At 36.4% G+C, this 24,779-nt stretch overlaps 1 protein-coding gene across 2 annotated transcripts in view; it reads left to right on the forward strand.

Annotated features, from left to right (window-relative positions):
• BMP2K (BMP2 inducible kinase) overlaps positions 1 to 24,779 on the forward strand; it is a 135,234-nt gene that overhangs the window by 40,983 nt on the left and 69,472 nt on the right. For both annotated transcript variants that reach the window (XM_060187921.1, XM_060187923.1), the window contains exons 3-7: positions 3,021 to 3,126; positions 6,433 to 6,575; positions 10,981 to 11,102; positions 14,299 to 14,380; positions 18,706 to 18,838. In XM_060187921.1, coding sequence (XP_060043904.1) covers positions 3,021 to 3,126; positions 6,433 to 6,575; positions 10,981 to 11,102; positions 14,299 to 14,380; positions 18,706 to 18,838 — 586 coding nt within the window. The remainder of the gene's footprint in view (positions 1 to 3,020; positions 3,127 to 6,432; positions 6,576 to 10,980; positions 11,103 to 14,298; positions 14,381 to 18,705; positions 18,839 to 24,779) is intronic.

Below are 24,779 nucleotides of genomic sequence, written 5' to 3' on the forward strand. Positions count from 1 at the left end.
AATTAACCAATTTAATTGGACAAATAAGTAGAATTTAGTACTTTCACTGTATTATGCAAACTGCACCACTTTCTGTTTCTCTCTTAACCATTCCAGAAACAAAACCTTGCCTATTAAGTAGTTGTTCCTCACTGCCCCCTTTTATAAGCCCCTGTCAACCATCCATCTATGTTCTTCTATATTGGGGTCGGAAAAGTTATGATGTGGTTTTCAATGCAAAAATGCATCATGACTTTCCTGACAACTCAATATGTGTCTGTGCATTTACCTGCTCTGGGTATCTCATATAAATGGAGCCATGCACTGTGTAGGCTTCTAGGTCTCACTTCTTTAATTTAGCATGCTATCAAAGTTCATCCATAATAAGTATATACCACAATTGATTCATTTGTTGTTGAACTTTTTTTTTCTTTTCATTTTATTGGTGGTGGTGGGGTAGTTGTTTACAGTACAGTTGTTGACACAGGGCCATAGTTTCCCATTTCCCTGTGATAGGTGTCTGTAAAGCCACTTTCATCCCTCAGTTTAGGACCCAAAGACCTCTTCCCCTCCCTCCCCAAAGTCTTGCTCTGGTGTAGTATACCAACCCCAGTCCAAGTTTTACTCTGTGTGTTCCTTTTTGTCCTATCTCTGTCTCTTAAGTTCAGTGAGATCATCTGGTATTTATCCCTCTTTTTGACTCATCCTGCCCAACAATTCCTTTAAGCTCCATCCAAGATGGGGTAAATATAGGGAATGTTTTCTTCTATATGTTTTAGAGTTTCCTGTTTAATATTCAGCTGTTTGATCCATTTTGATCTGATTTTGGTGCATGGTGCTAATTGGTGGCCTAGTTTCATTTTTTTTTTTCATGTAGCTGTCCAGTTTTCCCAGAAAATGGATGCAAATATTTTGAGTCCATCTCCAACATCAACTTCTTAAAATATTTTCATTAGTGATTTAATGTTGATTTATGAAATTATAAGATAACAGAGGTATAATTCCACACCTTTCTCACCACCAGAGTTCTGTGTCCCCCTATTCCCTCCATTGAAAACTGCAGTAGTTTTCCCAAGATCATAGATATGGGTTGACTATTATTTCTATAACTATTTGTCTATATTTGGTTGTATCTTCTAGCCTTAATTTTCTCATACTGAGTCTACTTCCTAGGCCTGCTGTATGAGGCTAAACTATACAAAATTTCCTTCATATCCTGTAGCTCTGTTCAGTTTTTTTTTTTTTACTCTTTAGTGAAATGAACTCTGAATTCTCAAGTTTGTGTCTGTATGTTAATTTTAGATTCTTGAATTGCTTTCATAATGAGTTTTCTGAATTATATCTCTGACATCCCCCTTACCCCCAGATCCTTCTGTATTTTGTCATTTTTATTTTATGCTATAGCTTGGTTGCTTTTGAGCTTGGATAGTTAATGTGATTTCTGTTTTTTAGCCAGCAGGTGGTGGTGTGGTTATATTGTTTACATAGTGTGTTATAGGGGGAGGTAGGGATAGGGAGATTCTATTGCATGTCACCTGGCTGCTTTAGTGCTTGCGATGACAAAATAGGCTCTTGCTTTCTTGTGTCAGTCTGTACTCTGGCTTCTATCCTGGAAGCCTCTGCCACAACCTGGGCATACCATATAGCTCTAGTTTTTAGCCAGGTTTTTCCCTGATAAATTCCCAGCCTTCTTGTAGCTTACCTTGTGCATAGCTACCTTTAAGGTGGCACTGGTTTCTGGCATACAACTTCTATCTTAAGAATTTCTCTCTCATTACTTTTCTGCCTTTTGGCCAGATGCCTTCACCCACTTGTGTGTAAGTTAGTTTCTTTATAAGCCTCAGCTATAATTTGATGAGGTTTTAGGTAATTTATCCTTACGTTTTCTCTTTATTGACTTGTCAGAAAATCACATTGCATTTTTGCATAGAAAATGGCATTTGATTTTTTTGATCACACCCATTACATACATACATTAAGAAATTACTCATTTATTCAACTATCATTAATCAGTGTCTGTTTACATTTCATAGTTAAAACTAGGTTTATTATTGATAGTGAAGACATTTTAGACATTCTTAGTAGCTTTTTAATTTACAGATATAACAGTTAGTTTATTATTACTTTTAACTTCATTGTATGATGGTAATTATTCTAGGATTCAAATACTTTGGATTTGTCATTTTCTTATTTGTACCTATATGTTTATTTTTATAGAAATCTTTTCAACAACTTTATATTTAGGTTACTTAGATGAAAATATGTAGATCTTCACATATATATTTATAAAATATAACTGGGCACACATGATTTGCAGTATGTTGCAGGCAAAGCAGGTGAGCACATATGTTAATTTATAAATATTAGAACTTGATGTCTTTTTTTAAAGATAAAAAAGTACTAGTTTGAATATTTTATTCTTGGCTTCTAAAAGGCTATTTTTCACTACATATCCCTTTTGCGGACTGTTACTTTTGAATGAACAATCTCTTGCTAACTGAATTTAAGGATATGTATTCATTGAATGTTTGCTTATTAGAATATGATGGTTATATGTAAGTATACTTTCCATTTGAACCATAGAACCTTTTTTGAATTAGGTTCTATTCTCATGCCTAATTCTTACATTTTGAAGTCTTTTAAGTTTGTGAGTTTATACTGTAAGACTCTGTTAAACATTAAAATTTAAGGTATACGGGGAGTCGGGCTGTAGTGCAGCGGGCTAAGCGCAGGTGGTGCAAAGCACAAGGACCGGCATAAGGATCCCTGTTCGAACCCCGGCTCCCCACCTGCAGGGGAGTCACTTCACAGGCGGTGAAGCAGGTCTGCAGGTGTCTATCTTTCTCTCCTCCTCTCTGTCTTCCCCTCCCTCTCTCCATTTCTCTCTGTCCTATCCAACAACGACAACAACAATAATAACTACAACAATAAAATAACAAGGGCAACAAAAGGGAATCAATAAATAAAATAAATATTAAAAAAATTAAAAAAAATTTAAGGTATGCTTTCAGTTTGATTTTTTTCTTTTTTAATTTTTACAGAAAGAGCTGTCTGGTCACAAAAATATTGTGGGCTATTTGGACTGCGCTGTTAATTCAATTAGTGATAATGTTTGGGAAGTGCTTATCTTAATGGAATATTGTCGAGGTAAATATCTTTCTGTTTTCTATTACGTAAAAAAAAAAGTTCTTAAAATGGATTACTAGGTGCTTTGGTTTTTCTCAGAGAAACTGTCGTTTTACCCTTAGATGCTTACTGGAATCTTAGCTTTAATTATCCAATTTAGAAATTACTGTTAAAATTATTTTAAGCCTATTCTTAGTTGCTGCAGTGTTGACATGAGCATGTAAAAGAAGAATTGGGAAGAAAAATCTGTTGAGATTTAACACTGAAATCTTATCAGGTAAAGAACAGTTACATTTAATGTTCCTTATACAGTTGTTTGTAGCTTAATAAATAGCATAATGTCAGTATCAGTATAATTAATTCTCCCCTCATGTCCTCTGCCAAGTTACATTTCAACATAGTGACTGCAGTAATTTACAAGATGCACTTTGACCTTTAATTTTTATAAACTTGTTTTATGTGGTCTTTGAGATTTTATGTAAATAATCAAAAGTAGAAAACTATGTTGTGAAGAACCAATGTGATACTTTCAAAGGATTATCAGCCTGCAGGTAGAAGAAGATCTGACATATGCGGTGCTAGCAGCCTCAGGCCTGCAATTTCTGCGTTTCATCTGCTGAAATACCTCTCCTGCCGCTGGAAACTAATTAAAAAATAATTATTTATTAATGAGAAAGATAGGGAGAGAAAGAGGGAGAGAAAGAACCAGACATCACTCTGATACATGTGCTGTTGGGGATCAAACTCAGGACCTCATGCTTGAGAGTCCAGTGCTATATCTACTGCACCACCTCCTGGGCCACTGGAAATTGATTTTTAAACTTATTTTTCATTAAAATGACCGTAGCTTAACTTTTAGAAGATTTTGATTTTTAACCAGGACATTTTTTTTTCCACATGTGAAAAACAACTAAATAAGCTTTTTGGTAATCTGAGAACCTGAACTTTGTGACTCAGACTTTCTAAGTCACAGCTTTCTTAACTGAAAAATGAGCAGTTGCTTAAAATTTATTCTGCTTATACATTGGACAGTATGTAAACAGGATAATGTAAATATTAGTATATACATGTCTTAAACTTTGCAACTTTAGAAGAAGGAGAATGAATGTAACGTTATGACTTCCTTAGCTGTGAAATGATATGTGAGTGATAATGAGCACTGTGATAGCACTTTTCATACTGTTGAATTTTTGGTTAAAGTGAATAGGTTAATAAATAAGAAAATGGAGGAAATTACTTTCTACTGTCTAGGTACCTCTCAGTCTTTTGAGACCTTGAACAAATCATAGCCAGATAGATCTGGGATTCCTGAAAGGTGAGGACTGATAAGTAAAGTTTGATGTTCTTTCTTCTCTAAAATTATAAGGAAAAAAAGAATTTCAGAAAAGATATGAAATGCTGTTTGATTTATAATAATAAAAGGGACAAATATTCAAGTACCTTCTTACAGATGTTAAAGTAATAGATATTCATTTGTCTAATATTATTTAAGGAAGTTCCAAGTTTTTGTAAGCTTGCTTTTTTAAATCTCCAAATATGATTTTTTATTAGAATGCTTTTTGAGAGAATTAATGGTTCTTTTCTTGATAAGAACCATTAGTGTAGACTGTCAGTTTTGGTAGTATATTGGAATTTAATAATCCTCTTAGGCCTCAGTCATATATGTATAACTGTTTATTTTTATTAAATTGCTCTGTCTATTATTTCTTACTGATTTACAGCAAGTCTGAGGAACTTTTGCCTTATGGCCCGTATATGATCCAAGAATTCATTTGGTCTGGCCCTGCCAAGACAAGCATAGCTTTTTTTCATAGCTATATTAACTGCTTTTTTATTTTTTCATATGGACATTTAAAAATTTTTTTATTTTAATTTTTCTCTTTTATTTGATAGGACAGAGAAATTGAGAGGGGAGGGGAAATAGAGAGGGAAAGAGAAAGCTAGACACTTGCAGATCCATTTCACCACTCATAAAGCATCTTCCTTCCAGGTGGAGAGTGTGGTCTTGAACTTGGGTCCTTGAGCACCATAATGTTTGTGTTTAACTAGGTGTGCCACTACCTGGCCCCTAAGTGCTAATTTTTAAGTTGGTAATTTTATAAGGCCTGCATATGATGTTATATATTTATCTAGATGACCCTTAGCAGAAAAAAGTTTCCCTATCTCTGGTTTAAAGATTAGCCTCTCAATTGCTCTCTACACTTCTGCTTGTGTGACTTCCCTATCCCCCAGCCAAGGTGAACTTAATAAAGTCAGAATGGTTTGACTTTAACCAAAGACTTAATAAAGTCTTTGGTTCTCAAGATAAAAATAAAAATTTGACTCCTGTCTACCTTGTCAGTCTCATGTTTTCTTTCTTTTCTGTCTCTTAGGCCATATCTCTATTTGTTTTCTTTAAATCACCCCATCATTAAGTTCTTTTCTAAACTGGAGGCTTTTCCTTATGCTGGTTACTGTGGCCAGCATGTTTGCCTCCCATCTCTTGACCTGGTTAATTCCTAATTACCCTTCATTCTCAGCGTAAATATCACTTTTATTAGGTTTATCTGATGCTCTCTCCTACCTATCTTTTACCAATTTCACTTTTAAGTTTCTTGTATATATTCTTATTGTACATAACCATGAAACATTTTCCTATGTAATTGTTATTATTTTTTTAAATTTTTTAATATTTATTTATTCCCTTTTGTTGCCATTGTTTCTTTATTATTATTGTTGTTATTGATGTCGTTGTTGGATAGGACAGAGAGAAATGGAGAGAGGAGGGGAAGACAGAGGGGGAGAGAAAGATAGACACTTGCAGACCTGTTTCACTGCCTGTGAAGGGACTCCTGCAGGTGGGGAGCTGGGGCTTGAACCGGGATCCTTATGCCGGTCCTTGCGGTTTGCGCCACCTTCGCTTAACCTGCTGCGCTACTGCTGGACTCCCCCTATGTAATTATCTTTAGACTATAACTCCATGATAATAGGAACTTAATTTTGTTCACTACTGTTTACCAATTTAATAACTAATTCTTCAATTCAGTGATTTCATCAATTTTAAGTAACCCTGATATCAGAGATGTTAAAATGTTTTTTTAAAAAAATTAGCCAGCAACATTAACAGGTTGTCATCCATCTTTAATTATTCTCATCTCACAGATGTAAAATATGGAAAAATATGTTACCGAGTGTATGCAATTAATTTGGTATAATACTCATCCTTACTTGAGAATTATGAAAAATGCCATATTCCCATTACCTGAGGCTGTAATTTTAAAAATGTCTTTTGCAGTGACATTTGTTAGTTAAAAATGTATTCCCCTTAAAAGTACTTTTTTTGGTTAGCTGGACAGGTAGTGAATCAGATGAATAAGAAGCTACAGACAGGCTTTACGGAACCAGAAGTATTACAGATATTTTGTGATACCTGTGAAGCTGTTGCAAGGTTGCATCAGTGCAAGACTCCAATTATTCATCGGGATCTAAAGGTAGGAACTTTGGACTACTTGTGGATTAAAACATTTTAAAATTTGCAGTCAAAATGTTCTTTCGGGAGTCGGGTGGTAGTTCAGCGGGTTAAGTACAGGTGGTGCAAAGCGCAAGGATCATCATAAGGATCCTGGCTCAGGCTCCCAGCTCCCCACTTGGAGGGGAGTCCCTTCATCTGTGGTGTAGCAGAGGTCTGCAGGTGTCTTTCTCTCCCCCTCTCTGTCTACACCTCCTCTCTCCATTTCTCTCTGTCCTATCCAACAACTATGACATCAATAACAACAATAATAACTACAACAGTAAAACAAGGAGAATAAGTAAATTTAAAAAGAAAGATTAAAAAAATGTTCTTTTCACTCTATTCAACTACACCAGTTTTTATTGCCAGCAGCAAGGTTGGTTTTTCTCCTGCTACATTTTCTGAGGTCATCTAAAGACTGTAGAGTTGATACTGTGTTTTCTGTGACCTTGAAGGTTAGTAAGTGAACTCTACTATGCCAAGTCTGTTTTACATAGTAGTCATCTTTTAAAAGCTCCTATTTGAATGGAAATGGGAGCCCACAACTTTCTCTCCACATTACTTTTTCCTAGTCCACCACTCTTCCTACTATCTGTGATCCATTCTAAGTATCAGGCAACTTTTTCAGAGATAACTGGCAGTGGTTACAATTGGGTCTCTTCACTGATTTATTTATAATTTACAGATTTCTATCATTTGGTGGTGATTCTCTGTACAGTCAATTTATTTTAGCTGTTGTATGTAGTATCTCCTTATTACATTGGAAAAAGTTTTGAAAGAACATTGGATATTCTTGGTATTATATCACTAAAGATATTGTTACACCAGGTATTTAGAACCATGGTATAGATATCTTCCTTGATGCCCACAAATACTAGGATTAAAAAAATTCCACTTACTGAAAGATTTTTATGTCCAGTTATCCCATAATTAATTTTCCCATACTTGTAGTCAGCTCAGACTCACTTTCTCAATCAGTCCTATTTTGAATCACCCATTATAAGTATAACCTATGTATCTTGTTTTCTAGCAGCTACACTTTTTATTAGTATTTGCCACTTTCTAAGATACTATATAAGTTGTTATGTAGAACTGAGATTTTTTTCTTGTGTAGTGAGTCATACACCCACGCATTTAGAATACTGCGTGGTGCATAGCAGGTTCTTAATAAATATTTCTTGAGTGAATCTCAATTACAGCTGATGATACAGTCTACAAAACCTTGAAGGATGAGTTAATACCTCTATTTTTAAAACTCTTCCAAAAGATTAAAAACAAAGGAATACTCCCTTCCAGCTTCTATGAAGCCAACATCACTCTGATACCAAAAGCAGACAGGAACACAACCAAAAAAGAAAACTACAGACCAATATCTCTGATAAACATAGATGTGAAAATATTGAACAAAATTCTAGCCAACCGGATACAGCAGTATATTAAAAGGATTGTTCATCATGACCAAGTGGGGTATATCCCAGGCATGCAAGGTTGGTTTAATATACGTAAATCAGTCAACGTGATCCACCACGTCAACAAAAGCAAGACCAAAAACCACATGATTATTAATAGATGCAGAGAAAGCCTTTGACAAAATCCAAAAAGATCTGTGTACATACACATATGTTCTTGGCAGCACAATTTGTAATAGCCCAAACCTGGAATCAATCCAGGTATCCAACAACAGATGGGTAGCTGACCAAGTTATGGTATATATACACAATGGAATAATACTCAGCTATTAAAAATAGTGATTTCACCATTTTTCTCCTTGGATGGAGCTTCAAATCCTCTTAAGTGAAATAAGTCAGAAACAGAAGGATGAATATGGGATGATCTCACTCTCAGGGAGAAGTTGAAAAACAAGATCAGAAGAGAACACAAGTAGATCCTGGAGATGGTGTATTGCACCAAAGTAAAAAGACTCTGGAATGGGTGCTGAGGGGGAGAGAGTACAGGTCCTGGAAAAGGATGACAGAGGACCAAGTGGGGATTGTATTGTCATGTAGAAAACTGAGAAATGGTATGCATGTACAAACTTGTATTTACTGTCGACTGTAAAACATTAATTCCCCAATAAAAAAATTTAAAAAATAAAAGAATAATAAAGAGATGTCAGTGTCTGAGGGAATTCACTGGTAAAACATCAGATTTTCCTCTCTGGAATTCCTAGGTCAGTCCCTGGCATCCCATGTATCCAGCATGTTGCTCTCCGTGAAATTTTCTTTCTCATAGGTAATAAATAAAATAAATCTTTAGGAAAAAATCTGATGATACAAACTTAGTGAAAGATTATTATAACATGTTCTTGAAATGCAAGAAAATAGAAAGAAGATGCCACTTAGAATATCAGAGAGTATCTCTGTGGAAGCCTGTAGTAAAAGAATACAAGTTAAGATAGAAATATTTTACTGTGAGCCTCCATCCCTTAAGTTGGATAACCAGTGTAGTTCTTCTGAATATTCAAATCTTACATTTTTTCCTAATATACTTGTGATTTTTTGTGTGTATTTATGGTTCATTAACTTTTTAAAAAAAATTTAAGTTTCTCCCTCCTCCCTCCTGTCACCCCCCTCTCTTTCATAGGACAGAGAAAAATTGAGGAGGAAGGGGACTAGAAATGGAGAGAGAATCAGAGACTCCTACAGCACTGTTTGATTACTTATGAAGCATTTCCCCTGCAGCTGGAGACCAGGGCCTTGAACTTGGGTCCTTGCACATGCTAACACACGTAACTTTACCAGACCTTAATTCATTAGTTTTTTTTTTTAACCAGAGCATGAGAGTCTTTTTTATATCAAGTTTGTTCTCAGCTTATCTTTTTTTTTTTTTTTAGCAGATCTTTAACTCAGAAAAGATATTGAACTATGCAATTTTATATAGAGTATATTTCATATACTTAATTCTCTTAATATATTTAGGTTTATGCAGACCACTGGCTAAGTAGATTTATAGTTCCCTTAAAAAGTAGACTAGGGACTGGGTGGTGGTGCACCTGGCTGAGTGCACATGTTGCAATGCACAAGGATCCAGGTTCAAGTCCCCGGCCCCCACCTGCAGAGGGAAAGCTTCACAAGTGGTGAAGCAGGGCTGCAGGTGTCTCTCTGTCTCTCTGCCTCTCTATCTCCCCCTTCCTCTCAATTTCTGGCTATTGCTACCCAATAAATAAATAAAGATTTAAATATATATATATATAAAATGTAGACTAAAGGGAGTCGGGCTGTAGTGCAGCGGGCTAAGCGCAGGTGGCGCGCAAAGCACAAGGACCAGCATAAGGGTCCCGGTTCTAACCCTGGCTCCCCACCTGCAGGGGAGTCGCTTCACAGGCGGTGAAGCAGGTCTGCAAGTGTCTATCTTTCTCTCCTCCTCTCTGTCTTTCCCTCCTTCTCTCCATTTCTCTGTCCTATCCAACAATGACAACAACAATAATAACTACAACAATAAAACAACAAGGGCAACAAAAGGGAATAAATAAATAAAATAAATAAAAAAAAAGTAGACTAAAGTGAAATACAGAAGAAAATTTTAAATAAAAGGAAATGAAATATATTTTTATCTTGTAGAGTGGAGGGAAATTGAATTATTCACTCCAAGAGTAAAAACAATAGTGTCATTGAGTATTTACCATATCTAGTCACTTTTCTAAGTAATTTACATGTTATAAATTAATTATATTTGCTAAGATTTCTTCCTTGTTTTTTGTTCATTTTATTTTTATTTTACCTGAGCACTGCTTATCTCTGGTTTATGGTAGTGCTAGGGATTGAACCTGGGAGTTCAAGAGCCTTAGGCATGAAAGTCATTTGCATAACCATTATGCTGTCTCCCCATCTCAGATTTCATAGAATTATCTTTTTTATTATATAATTAGGAAACTAAAGCTCTAGAATAGTTAAGCAAATTGTTCAAGGGTACAAATACTTACAAATCGCATAGGTAGGCTATGAACCCACAATCTTCTGTTTAAGAATCTATTACAACTTTGGTCTGAGAGTTAAGGCATAATGTCAAATCTGTGTTTGTCAATGTAGTATTTTAGATGAAAATGGTATTAGGAGTCAATCAAGGTTTTCACTATATAGATTGTCTATATAGATTTCCAAATGTCAGAACAGGAGAAAAATGGAAGTATACTATAGACTTTTACTGCTATTAATTCTTGTTTTTTATAGAAACACTTTTACAGAGGACTTAAGGCATAGTAAAGTGTATGTATGTATGTGTGTTTCATTTGCCTCCTCATAATTTGACATATCTCCTGTCTTTGTTTCAACATACTTATCTGGTACAAGCTCTTCAGTGTTTATTATAGAAAAACATGATAGTAAAATAATTTCCATTTTAAAAATACTGCTAATTTTTGATTTTTTTTTTTTCTCTCCCTTAAGGTAGAAAATATTCTGTTAAGTGATAGTGGAAACTATGTACTTTGTGACTTTGGCAGTGCCACTAATAAGTTTCATAACCCACAAAAAGATGGAGTTAATATGGTTGAAGAAGAAATTAAAAAGTAAGTGTGCTTCTTTACTGTACATTTTCTTCTGGTGATTCTTGCTAACTTGAATCTGTGACCAGTCTGCTAATAACATATTTCAGATATTTCATTTATAGTTTTCTTTAAAATGTATCTGTACCATGGCTACTGAATAATTTATATGTGGTCTCACTTTATAGGAAATAACATTTAACTTGGATACAAGTTTTTCACTACATTGTAAACAACTTTATCAAGAAATTTCTTAAATAAGCTATAGTAAATAGTACAATCATTAATGGGACTACTTTAAAGTTAAATTCAGGTGAATGTCTTTGGTTTTACTAATATTTATGAGAATGTGTTGTTAGGGAATTAAAAACATTAAAGCTTTTACTTATATTAATATTCATTATTAAGAGGATTAACTTCTGTATGCATTGAAAAATAGAAAATCTTGGGTCTGGGTGGTGGCACACCTGGTTGAACACACATCACAATGTGCAAGGACCAGGGTTTGAGCCACTGGACCCGTCTGCAGGGGGGAAAGCTCTGCGAATGGTGAAGCAGTGTTGCAGGAGTCTCTCTGTCTCTCTTTCTCTGTTACCCCCTTTCCTCTCGATTTGTGGCTGTCTTTATCCAATAAATAAATTAAGATAAAAAAAAAACCTAGAATGTCTTTTATTTTTGAAATGTATTGGAGAACTGTCAGCAGAAATATGCCACACTAGTATATGCTTTCGTAAAAATCTTGTATTTGCCATGGTTGTTAGAGTATCTGTAAGCACCTTTTCTGATTGCTTTTAGAATTATTGTTATTTGTAAATCTTAGATTACCTTAATGAGGGATACAGAAAATCATTGTAGAGTAGGAGTGTGTAAATTGTTGTGTTTTCTAAGCTATCTTTCTTTATTCCCTCAGAAATTCCCAGTTGTTTAAGATGGTCTGGGGGTGGGGGTTATAATTTGAAATGTAGTATGTATTTTGAAATTGCTTAAGTCAAATTATATTGCTCTGGCCCATTTGTATAACAAGAGGAATTTCTAGTGCATGCATGTTTATTCATGGACAAAGAATCTTGGCATATTGATGATTACATTAAAAAGAAAACACTGTAGCCATCATAAATGTCCTAAAGGAAGCAAGAATAAGTATTGACTTCTTGGAGATAAATGTCTAACTATAATTTCTTAATGATGAGATCATCACATTTGCAATATCTTTGTTAGAACTTGAAGGTATTATGTTGAGTGAGACATGTCAGAAGGAGAAATACCAATGCTTAATGATCTCCCCTATAGATGGAACGTAGGAGTTAAGCACAGTACGGGAGAACAAGGTGAAACTCAGATTGGGATGGCCTATTGCACCAAAGCAAAGAACTCTAGGGAAGGACAGAAAGGGATGGGATGAAGGGACATAAGGGTCCTATTGTTTCTCTTACCTATCTATCAAAGGAAGATGAAAGGAAGTTGTGCTTGTTAAAACCTGTACTGCAAACCATTAGACACTCCCCATTAAAAATGTAATTCTGATAAATTATATAAAAAGAAAGTATTGAGGTCTGGAAGATAGCTCAACAGGTAGGGCATATGCTTTGCCTTGCATGTGTCTTAGCTTGGCTCCTGGGCACTACGTGGGAGCATCATGTTACCAGGGGAAGCCCTTATACGGTCTCATTGTGGTTTCTCTCTTTGGGTCTCTATCTGAATGAAAAAGTCAGCCCCATTGGGAGTATGGATCAACCTGTCAATGCCCATGTTAAGCAGGGAAGCAATTACAAAAACCAGACCATCCACCTTCTGCACCCCATAATGACCCTGGTTCCATACTTCAGAGGGATAAAGAATAGGAAGGCTATCAGGAGAGCGGAGGGGATACAGAGTTCTGGTGGTGGGAATTGTGTGGAGTTGTACCCATCTTATCCTGTGGCTTTTGTCAGTGTTTCCTTTTTATAAATAAAAATTAAAAAAAAAAAAAAAAGCCCAGAAGAGGTGAAATTGCACATGCTTAACTTCCTGGCTCTACAAATAAAAGAACAAATAAAAATACTTGTGTGGATTTTGATAGATAGTGACTGTTCAAGAGTCTGACTCGTTAAAAATTTTACTTTATGTTGAGATCTGATGTAAAGTGTTTGGTGGAATTTTTCCTTTGAGATAGCTCTAACTCATGAGGGATGTGTGTGTGTGTGTGTGTGTGTGTGTGTGTGTATGCTTAAGTGTGTTGTTGTTGTTGTTATTATTATTCAGTTCAGAGCTAATGACCTAAGAATTTATCTTAGTTACCAGGTGACTCACTCAGGATATGCAATGTTTTGTACACTCTTCTTGGTGTTGTAGTACACAGTGAACAAAAGTCTTCTTTTGTTCTCATGCAGTTTATATTCTGGCTTCTTAGATTTTTCCTCTGTAGTGATATCATTCATAAAACTCACTGATCAAGGCAGTTTAGAAAAAGATGGTAGACTGCACTGTAGGATATTTCTTGTAAAATAAAATGCAGATATTCAAAATGAACTTTGAATTATGCTATAACATAGAAAATACTTCCATATTTCAATACTTTCTGTCATAAAATTGAGCAGTGCCTTACTAAATTATTTTGTCCATAATAAATTTAAGATTTTATATTGGTAAATATTTATTCACTTTGTTTTTTAATTCCAAATACATTACAGTTACAATCAGTATTATATGTATGCTAGTAGAGTTCGAAGTAGTTACACTTTTAAAAATACCAGTCATCACAGTAAACGTGGTGATTTACTTCCATGCATGTGCAACCCTATTGGAGTTTTTTTAAAAAAGCTCCTTAACAAAAATGTAAATTAAATTTAATAGATCAATTTTGAGAGGCCTATCATATCTTATAAACATACATTAAATTTTGAGAGTATACTTTGTTTTTCCTAATATAAATATCATCTACTAATTATAAGTTAATAAAATAAGACATTAAATATAGTCAATTTGTATTTAGAAAATAATTTAAGTTACTTGCATATACTATCTTTAAGATTTTTCTGTTAAAATTAAGTTTTGTTGGATCAGAATGTGTATAGATGTTTTATATTGTTTAATACTTGATGAATTTTAAATAAGCTTTAAAAAACAGTATTTCCAGATAGTTTTATTGAAACTAAAAGTTTCTTGTATTTTCTGTACAAACCATGTAGTACTTGTCTCTTAGTTTTTCTATCTTCACTATATTTCACTTATTTTCTGCCAGGTATACAACTCTGTCATACAGAGCTCCTGAAATGATCAACCTCTATGGAGGGAAACCCATCACCACGAAGGCTGATATCTGGGTGAGTCTAAGAAAGACTGACATTTTCCCTAACTATATCTGTTTACCCGCCTGTCTGTTATTACTGTTTTTAGTTAGAGAAAGTGAAGTAGACCACAACATGGAAGTTTCCTTCAGTGCAGTGGGGCCTAGGCTTGAACTTGGGTCACATACATGACAAAGCAGTACTCTAAGTGAACTGTTTTGCTGACCCTGTGGTCAAATCTTAAAAAACCAAGTTCAGTTAATTATTTGCTCCCAAAGATATTCTCTGATAGGAACAAAAGTGTTGTTTAGTTGAGCTTCTTAACCAGGAAAGGAAAATTAGAACATTTTTATCTTGATGAGATGGAAAGTTTAGGTGTTTTTTTTTTTTAATATTTATTTTATTTATTCCCTTTTGTTGCCTTTGTTGTTTTATTGTTGTAGTTATTATTGTTGTTGTTGTTGTTGGATAGGACAGAGAGAAATGGAGAGAGGAGGGGAAGACAGAGAGGAGGAGAGAAAGATAGACACCTGCAGACCTGCTTCACCGCCTGTGAAGCGACTCCCCTGCAGGTGGGGAGCCAAGGTTCGAACCAGGATCCTTATGCCCGTCCTTGTGCTTTGCGCCACCTGCGCTTAACCCGCTGCACTACAGCCCGACTCCCGGAAAGTTTAGGTGTTAAAAAACCAAATAGAGACTTCCATATAATTCAGCATTTTTACCTTTTATCATGGTATTCCCGCCACCCCCTCCTTTAATTTAGTTTATATGAGTGGTTATTTTTAGCTAATTAAAAAATAATTTTATTTATAATTATTTCCCCCTTTTTTGCCCTTGTTTTTTTATTGTTGTTGTAGTTATTATTGTTGTTATTGATGTCATCATTGTTAGATAGGACAGAGAAATGGAGAGAGGAGGGGAAGACAGAGAGGAGGAGAGAAAGATAGACACCTGCAGACCTGTTTCACCGCCTGCGAAGCGACTCCTCTCCAGGTGGGAGCTGGGGGCTTGAACCAGGATCCTTCAGCCGGTCCTTGTGCTTCCTGCCACCTGTGCTTAACCCGCTGTTCTACCACCTGACTCCCTGTAGTTAATTTTATCATACTTCTTCTAGCGTTTGCCCTTCTTCCGTAGCCAGTTAACAGCGTCAGGTTGAGCCTGATGTAAAGTTTTGAGATCTCCTTTGAATCTGGAGAGGTGGCAGTAGTTGACTATGTGGGTCATAGTCTGTCTGTAGCTGCAGGGGCAGTTCAGGTCGTCTCTGGCTCCCCAGCGGTGGAACATAGCGGTGCACCGGCCATGGCCTGTTTGATAGCTATTGAGGAGAGCCCAATCATAATGTGCTAGGTCAAAGCCGGGTTGACGTTTGCAGGGGTCTGTGATGAGGTGTTTGTTATCATACTGATAGTATAGAAAAGCTGTAGACACATGCAATGTAATTATTTATTTTTAAAATTTAATTTTTTAAATTTTTTTATTTATAAAAAGGAAACATTGACTAAACCATAGGATAAGTGGGGTACAGCTTCACATAATTTCCACTACCAGAACTCCATATCCCATCCCCTCCCCTGATAGCTTTCCTATTCTTATGTTGGTCCTTGTGCTTTGTGCCACTTGCACTTAGCCCCCTGTGCTACCGCCTGACCCCCAAGTTTTCCTATTCTTTAACCCTCTGGGAGTATGCACCTCAGGTCATTGTGGGATGCAGAAGGTGGAAGGTCTGGCTCCTGTAATGCTTCCCCACTAAACACGGGTGTTGACTGGTCGATCCATACTCCCAGTCTGCCTCTCTCTATCCCTAGTGGGAAAGGGCTCTGGGGAAGTGGAGCTCCAGGACACATTGGTGGGGTTGTCTGTCCAGGGAAGTCTGGTCACATCCTGCTAGCATCTGGAATCTGGTGGCTGAAAAGAGAGTTAACATACAAAGCCAAACAAATTGTTGAACTATCATGGACCTAAAGGTTGGAATAGTGCAGATGAAGAGTTATGTAATTATTTAGACAATTTTCTGTGCTTGTTTTATGATCCCCCCCTTGTGCCAGGAATTGAACCCATGGTCACCTGCATGCTTAAGCATGCACTCTACCACTGCCTTCTGCCCTCTATCCCTATTTTAGGATAATTTTAATGAAAAATAGCATAAGTAAGACTTTTTTTTCTTCCAGGTATAGTCATTGGTTAACTTCTATATCATATTGGTTAACTTCTTTATCATTTAGTCCATATATCTGGATTGAATTATTGATACAGATGACTGATAAGTAATTGAATTTTTATGTTAGAAGGCTAGTATTTTTAGAACTGGAAGTGAAATCTGTTTTTGCTGCATCATTCTTTTTTTTTTTTTTTTTTGCCAGAGCACTGCTCAGCTTTGGTTTATGATGGTGTAGGGATTGAACCTGGGATATGGGAGCTGCTGCATCGTTTTGTCCACAACATTTACTTTTATTATGGAACCAAAAAAAAGGGAAAAGATTTGTTAATGTTAAATTGGCTACAATGTGATTCTCTTCTGCCTGGATAGTAGAAATTTTAAATTAATGCAGGTTTTTCACTATAAGTCATTTTATAGTGCTTTTAAGGCAGTCTCATGCTTAATTTGCTGCATAAATACTGAAAATATCTTCCATATAGAAAAAATCATAAAAGTTTTAATAAATACTGCATAAATACTGAAAATATCTTCCATAAAGAAAAAATCACTTCAAACTGCTTATTTCTATTCCTTAGATTCTTTACTGTTTTCTCAGCCATATAATAGCAACTCAGTAATGTTACTGAATTTCTAGAGCCACTAGACCCTTTTTATTAGGAATTATTGAAAATAATATTTTATCATTTAATATTGTTGAACTTGATCTTTATAATAAAAAAGTTCTGAATTTATTAGTTGGGTTTGCTAAGTTGGTAACTGGAAAGAGTCCAAGTTGATATGCTAATTTTTTAGATTAAAAGGTCAGATGCTTGTATTGCTGATGTAATTGTGTACTATGGGCTGGATAGTTTTGTATAGTATGTTTAGAGTTAAAAATGGTCCTTTACTCTTAAGATATGTGACTCTTCCCCCCTCCCCCCCGGCAGGACTTCGCTAGGATTTCATGCCTGCATGATTCCTCTGTCCCTAGCAGACTGTATTTTTGTTTTGTTTTGCTCTTCCAAATGGAAGGTGAAAGGTAGAGAGGAAGAAGAAAACAGAGAGGGTAGATATAGTACTGTTTCTCCTTTTGCATAGTGCACTCCTTTGTTCGGGTTTGGAACCTGGGTCCTTTCATGGTGAGATGGGCACTTTACTGGATGAGCCATTTCCTAGGCTCTACCCTATGACTTACAACTTTTTTTTTTTTTTAATTACATCTTACTACTCATTCACAGGCTTAAGCTGATAGCATATTAGCTAGAAACTTCCAATTCTTTGCCAGATAGAACTTGTAAGACCACATTGCCAGCATCTGGATGTTTTCAGCTTTTACTTATTAGTGCTTACCTACTGCTAGATAGTTGGTGCAGTGATGTCCATAAAGCCATTCAAGTGAACCAGATGGAACACTTCTAGAATTTTAATTTTAATATGAATTACTTAGGTTCAATTGTGACATCATATAGAATTCAAATTATAGGACTGTGAAATAGCATGATTAATGAATAATCAATAAAAATGTATCTGGCGCAAATTGCAAGGACCTGCATAAGGATCCTGGTTCGATCCCTTACCTGCAGGGGAGTCTCTTCACAGGTGGTGAAGCAGGTCTGCAGGTGTCTATCTTTTCTTTCCCCTTCTCTGTCTTCCTCTCCTCTCTCCATTTCTCTCTGTCCTATCCATCAATGACGACATCAATAAAAACAATAATTATAACAACAAAAAAATGTATTGATGGTTGTCCAGTAAGTTTATTTCACATTTATACTGTCTGACTTATACTTGGAATCCAAGGGTTTTAAAATACATTTCACAGTGAATCTTTTACAACATACTGCTAGAAGGAGCCCTTTACTTATTTAGTTATGTGTTAGTTATGAACTAAATCAATTTTTCCCTTGTAGGAGAAATAGTAGTGTTTTTCTAAAAGAGCCAGTCACTTCTAATTTTAATTATTATACATGTCAAGTTTTGTGGTAGCATTAACTCAGTCACCTGGCCACAGGTGTGATAGAAGAATTCAGAAATGAGATACTTAAAATTTTCAGGAATTAAGCATGTTGATTTGTTTAAACAGTTTGTGAATGACTGACTGAGTTTGTGCACTGAGTTGTTAGTGAACCTCTGCCCCCATTAAAATTTCGATTGGTTTTGGCTAATTTTTATGTCTCGTGGTTGATTACTTGTGTTCTGATGCTATTCATACTTTTTTGTTTTACAGGCACTGGGATGTTTGCTGTATAAACTTTGTTTCTTTACTCTTCCTTTTGGCGAGAGTCAGGTTGCTATCTGTGATGGCAACTTCACTATCCCAGATAACTCTCGTTACTCCCACAACTTACATTGCTTAATAAGTAAGTACTTGAAAAAATATAAGATTGTACTTAGGGTCTTTTATTTTTATCCCTTTATCTAAACCTAGCCTTTTAATTTCATGTCTTACAATTTTTTATATCTTTAGTAAAGAAATAACATTTTGAAAAGATGTTCATATAAAGACTTTTCCAAGAATGAGATTAATGTAATTACTGTTTAGTTCATGGATATATATTTTTTAATATTTATTTATTCCCTTTTTGTTGCCCTTGTTGCTTTATTGTTTTAGTTATTGTTGTTGTCGTTGTTGGATAGGACAGAAAGAAATGGAGAGAGAAGACGGAGACAGAGAGGGGGAGAGAAAGATAGACACCTGCAGACCTGCTTCACCGCTTGTGAAGCGACTCCCCTGCAGGTGGGGAGCCGGGAGCTCGAACCAGGATCCTTATGCCGGTCCTTGTGCTTTGCGCCACCTGTGCTTAGCCCGCTGCACTATAGCCTGACTCCCTAGTTCATGGATATTTTTAATCTACTAAATAGTTGTAATAGCACTCAGATAGTATGTAATTAAGGAAGTTTTTTTTTCTGGAGAAGCTTACAAGATAGAATTATTTAATCTCTTGTTTTTGAAGTTTAAATATTCATGTTACCTCTTTGAATCAAAGTAATGCTAATCTTCCATTTTTTGGGGGGGGAAGACTTCTTTATTGATGATACAAAAGCTGTTGGAAGACAACTGCTATATAAAATCAAATGTTATACTCTGGGACCCTGTCTTATAAAGAATTCCTGAGTTTTCTTTTCAGCTTCTTGTGAAATTCCTCTCCCTCTCCCACTCCCTCTCCCTCTCCCTCTCCCTCTCCCTCTCCCTCTCCCTCTCCCTCTCCCTCTCCCTCTCCCTCTCCCTCTCCCTCTCCCTCCCTCTCTCTCCCTCTCTCTCCCTCTCTCTCTCCCTCTCTCTCTCCCTCTCCCTCTTCCTCCCCCCTCCCTTCCTTGCTGGGGCCTCTGTAATTCCACTGCTTTAGTTGTACTGTTTTTTCTTGGTATTTCACATATAGACAGAAAGACATCTGGAGAGATACCACAACACTGCTTTACCATTCCTGGAGCTTCTTTTTGGTGCTGTGAATGGTGGTGCTTGTATGTAATGTCTTGATCCCTGATTCTTGCACATGGTAAAGTATGTGCTGTATTAGATGAGCTGTCTACCAGTCTATTTTCTCTTGATAGATACCATCACTTGATTCTTTGTGCACTATAAAGAAATTAGTGTTGGAGAAACAACCAGAAATTCAAAATATCAGAAAACTTCAGTATTTAAAAACCATCTTTTAATGTTTGAGTATTACTAGTATTTCTACCCCCCCCCCCCATTTTTAATATTCCCATCATGGGCTTCAGCCTCAGCCATAAAAAGGTCAACTTAAATGTATCTGATGTTTATATGATGAAGATAGCACTGTAGCTCAGTGGGAAAAGTGATGGATATATAAACTGCATTGACCATGTGTGAACAAAATAAGTTAGAGTAAGTCTCGACATCAAACCTTAAGCAAGCATTTGAGAGAAATTAAAGACTTAAATGATGTACTTGTTGAAAACAAGTGATTTTACTTGTAACACTAGAATGGGTAATCTAAATTAGACATTCATCTCAGGAACTCTGAAGATGAATTTGTTAACATTAAATTCAAAATAAAACAGAAAAGTACAAGTACTCCAAATGAAAAATGCTCAAAAGAAAATGGAATATTAAAAAATATCTCTAGTTTCATTTTGGTGATTTAAGTACACTATATCTTAAAATGTGGGTTTACTCATACATGTTGAAAATTGTTAGTTTAGCACAAAAATTACATTGCTTCATGTGGAATGTTTTTCTTAGGCAAGGGGAGCCAGAGTAATGGATAGTATAAAGTGGTATTAGCACTTGCAGGGGGTTGAAAATAGCCCTGAGTTTGGCTGTTCATGGCCAGCATTAAGTCTTTCCGCTCTTATACAACATTGATTATTAGTGCTTGTAACTGGGCTTTTCTCTCCAAAGAGGTCTACTCAGTGTTGTGTGACTTTTTTTTTTTTAGTACTATTTTTTTTTATTAGGGAATTAAAGTTTTACACTCAACAGTAAGTACAATAGTTTGTACATGCATAACATTCCCCAGATTCCCATATAACAATACAACCCCCACTAGGTCCTCTGAATCCTTCTTGTGTGATTCTTTCTAACGGGAACACTGAATAAGGTCACTGGCTCAGCGTTTCACCCTCCTCCCACACCTCCCCCCATTGAGTACCTTCCCCTCTTATTGAGTTGTGTTTTTCTTTTAAAAAAATAATTGTTTATTGGATAGAGACAGAAATTGCCAGGGATGGGGGGGCAGATAGACATCTATAGCACAGCTTCACTGCTTGTGAAGCTTTCCCCCTGCAGGTGGAACCAGGGTCTTGAAACCAGATCCTTATGCATAATAACATGTGTACTCAACCAGACGTACCCCACCTGGCCCCCTTAGTGTGTTTTTCTATTTTTGTGGTACCCTCTATCTATCTGCCAAGTCAGTCCAGGTTAACTTTCTGGATAACTATTAATTTTTTTTTTTTTTCCAGTGCTCTGGTGGCAGAGTTGTATAGTTTTTCAGAGTCTGTCCCAACTCTGTTTTTTTGTATTAGCCATTTTTTTATTATTATTGCACTAGGGAGATACATCTAGGAATCTGAGAACCAGATTTGTATGTCTAAAGGCCCAAATTCAGTTCCTGACAACCACCGTAAGCCAGAGCTGAGCAGTGCTCTAGTCTCTCTCTTTTGTAAAAATAAATAGTAAAATATTTATTTACACTGACTTTAGTATTTTTATAACCAGAGCATTTATCAGTTCTGGCATATATTGATAGTAGGGATTGAACATGGAACATTGGGGGCCTCAGGCATGAAGTCCTTTTGCATAACCATTATGCTATCTCGCCTATTCCCAAAGTCAATTATTAGTTAAAAAACAAAAAACCACCCCCCTTCTTTTAGATAGAGTACCACTTAAGTTCTAAACTATTGGTGGTGCTGCAATTGGAACTTACATACAAGTCCTGTTCACTACCACTGGTTCTCTTCCTGCCCTGATAGCTCCCACTAGCCCTATTATCTTTTTAATTCCACTTTGCTGATTGTGAACAAAACAAATCTTTTTTCTTTTTGCATTTTTAAATTTATTAATAAAATGGAAATATTGACAAGACCATTGGATAAGAGGGGTACAATTGCACACAGTTCCTACCACCAGAATTCTGTTACCCATTCCTTCCCTTGAAAGCATTTCTGTTCTTTTTTTAAATTTTTATAATTTTTATTTATAAAATGGAAATATTGACATGACCATAGGATAAGACGGGTACAATTCCATACAATTCCTACCTCCTGAACTCCATATCCCATCCCCTCCCTTAATAGCTTTCCTATTTGTTATCTCTCTGGGAGCATGGACCCAGGACATTATGGGGTGCAGAAGGTGGGAGGTTTGGCTTCTGTAACTACTTCTTAGCTAGACATGGGTGTTGGCAGTTGATCCATACTCCCAGCATGTCTCTCTTTTTCCCTAATGGGGCGGGTCTCTGGAGAGATAGGGTTTCAGGACACATTGGTGAGGTTGTCTTTCCAGGAAATCAGGCTGGTGTCATAGTAGCATCTACAATTTGGTGGCTGAAAAAAACATTAAGATATGAAGCAGAACAAATTGTTAAATAATCAGGAATCTAAAGGCAAGAATATAGAAAGTGAGATTTGGGGTTTCTATTTTGGAAAAACCTAGTAGGTCTATTTTAGGTATATTCCAAGGGGCCCATGACTTAACTAGTTTTTGCCTGAGTTTGACATCTAATATGCAGGTGGACCAAAGGTACTATCTGGAGAGATGGTGTCAGAGTTGGAAAAAGGACTAGAAAGCTGGATCAGAGAAGAAAGTAGCTCCCAAATATGGGAAAGGTATATAAATATTGTTAACTGTAAACCCCATCGATTTGATCTGTGGCCCATACTTGTAGCAGGAGCCTGTGTAACCTCTGCATCCCTGCAGGTCTGATCTCAAATTCTGTGGTCATGGCTAGGGACATTCTAGGCTGCACTAATTTCAGGATCCATCTTCCTTGAGTGGTAGATACGTTGCCCAACCTCCCTTTAGAGAATGGGGTAGTCCCTACCATTGTTGATTCACATTGAGGGAAAGGTCCTGTAGGGGCCTACAAAGAGGTCCATTATGTTGTTCCTGATGGAGATGGCAGTGACAGTGGAAATGAGTCTGTTAAGAGGTCTAAGCCCATCATGTCTATGTGGGAATGTCAGGATTCTCTGACTAGGGCCCTGGGTGATGGGGTGACCTGGTAGTGACCAAAGAGCCATCATTAAAGTATGCTGGTCTCTTGCCCTTATTCAGCTTTTGTAGTCTTTACTTTGTCTGACAAGGTTAGCCTTGGAGAAATTGAGGGAAGTGAAATCGAAAGTTGTTGTTTTCGCCGGCCTGGCTTCACGGGTGGGTAACAGACGACCCGGGACTCATGGCTGGGTTGTACGCAGTATCTCTTTATTCATGCAGGACGCAGCACAATCCAAGCCGAGCTAAGCTAAACTAAACTAAAACGAACAATGTTGTCTTTATATATACTTCCCAAGTAGGGTGTGAACAGGATGTGACATAGAGAGGGTGGAGAGAAAAGTGACTGGTGAAAATCAGAGTGTGACAAGGAGAGGGGCAGAGCAAAAACATATCATGAACCAGTGGGGATTGAACCAATGTCCTGCAGTGGTTTTGTAAATAGAATACAGTAGTTATGTAAGTAGAATACAGTGTTAAGCAGGGGGTATTAAACTAATGAAACAGAAGGGGTTTTTAGAAGCATACCAACAGAAAGTAGGTTAGGTAAGGAGGGCATCTAGGTCTGAGTATGACTATTTCTTTTTTTTTTTTTTTTTGGATTTTATTTTTTTATTTTGCCACTTGGGTTATCACTGGAACTCCTGAGTATGACTATTTCATTAGGTACTTTATGATGTCTTTTTTAGGACTTTCTACTTGTATTTATTGAGTCACTCACTGTTAACTACTGTGCACTTTTGCTTTAAGGTATATATTTTCCCCTAACTTATGGATACATGTGTACATATACGCTGTCTCATGGGCCTGGTCTATATCTATGTTTTGAGGTTTTGTTAGGAAGTGCACCACCTGAACTGGAGTTAGAGTCCTATGAGTTAGGATTATGAATAATGAAGAATAATGAAGCTGAAGGGTTGACATTCCACACCTGATGTCTCTGGACATAGTTTGAAGTCAAACATGCCTAGGTGGAACTAGTTGCATTGATTAGGTTGAGATTAGCAGATGCAGTATCAATTGGTATGAAAGCAAATCTTTAGGATGTATTTAAATAAATATTAGATCTGTAGTCCACTCTGTCTTATGCAGTTGTTTCCCCTTTTTATTATTTGTTTTATTTATTTGACAGGACAGAGAAGTTGAGAGGGGGTGAGGGATGGGGAGAGAGAGAGGGCTGCAGACCTGCTTTACCACTCCTGAAGGTTCTCCCGTCCTGGTGGGGACTGGGTCTTGAACTGGGTTGTTGAGCGTGGTAATGTGCTCAGCTGAGTATGCCACTGCCCACCCTATTTTCCCTTTGTATTGTTCAGAAATGAGGGCATCCAAAGTGTGGAAGAACACTCACTAATTGGAATGCTGAAAGAATAGATTGAGGGATTTACTTTGGCTATTACTTGTGGCAAAGTTTAACCTTTTGTCAAAACCCTTAACAATTATTTGACTGGTAGTATTTTGTTGTTAAATATAGTATAATTGCAATTGAATGGAGGATTTGGGGAGGCATTTTGCAGTGTCTTAAAGACTCTGAATGTTTTCATTGGATTATACTGCCTGAGAGACTGGACATACCCTGACTAATGATATAATTTACTTAAAGTAATATAATCTTATTTTCT

This window comes from Erinaceus europaeus, chromosome 3 (assembly GCF_950295315.1).
Source record: "Erinaceus europaeus chromosome 3, mEriEur2.1, whole genome shotgun sequence".
Lineage (NCBI taxonomy): Eukaryota > Metazoa > Chordata > Mammalia > Eulipotyphla > Erinaceidae > Erinaceus > Erinaceus europaeus.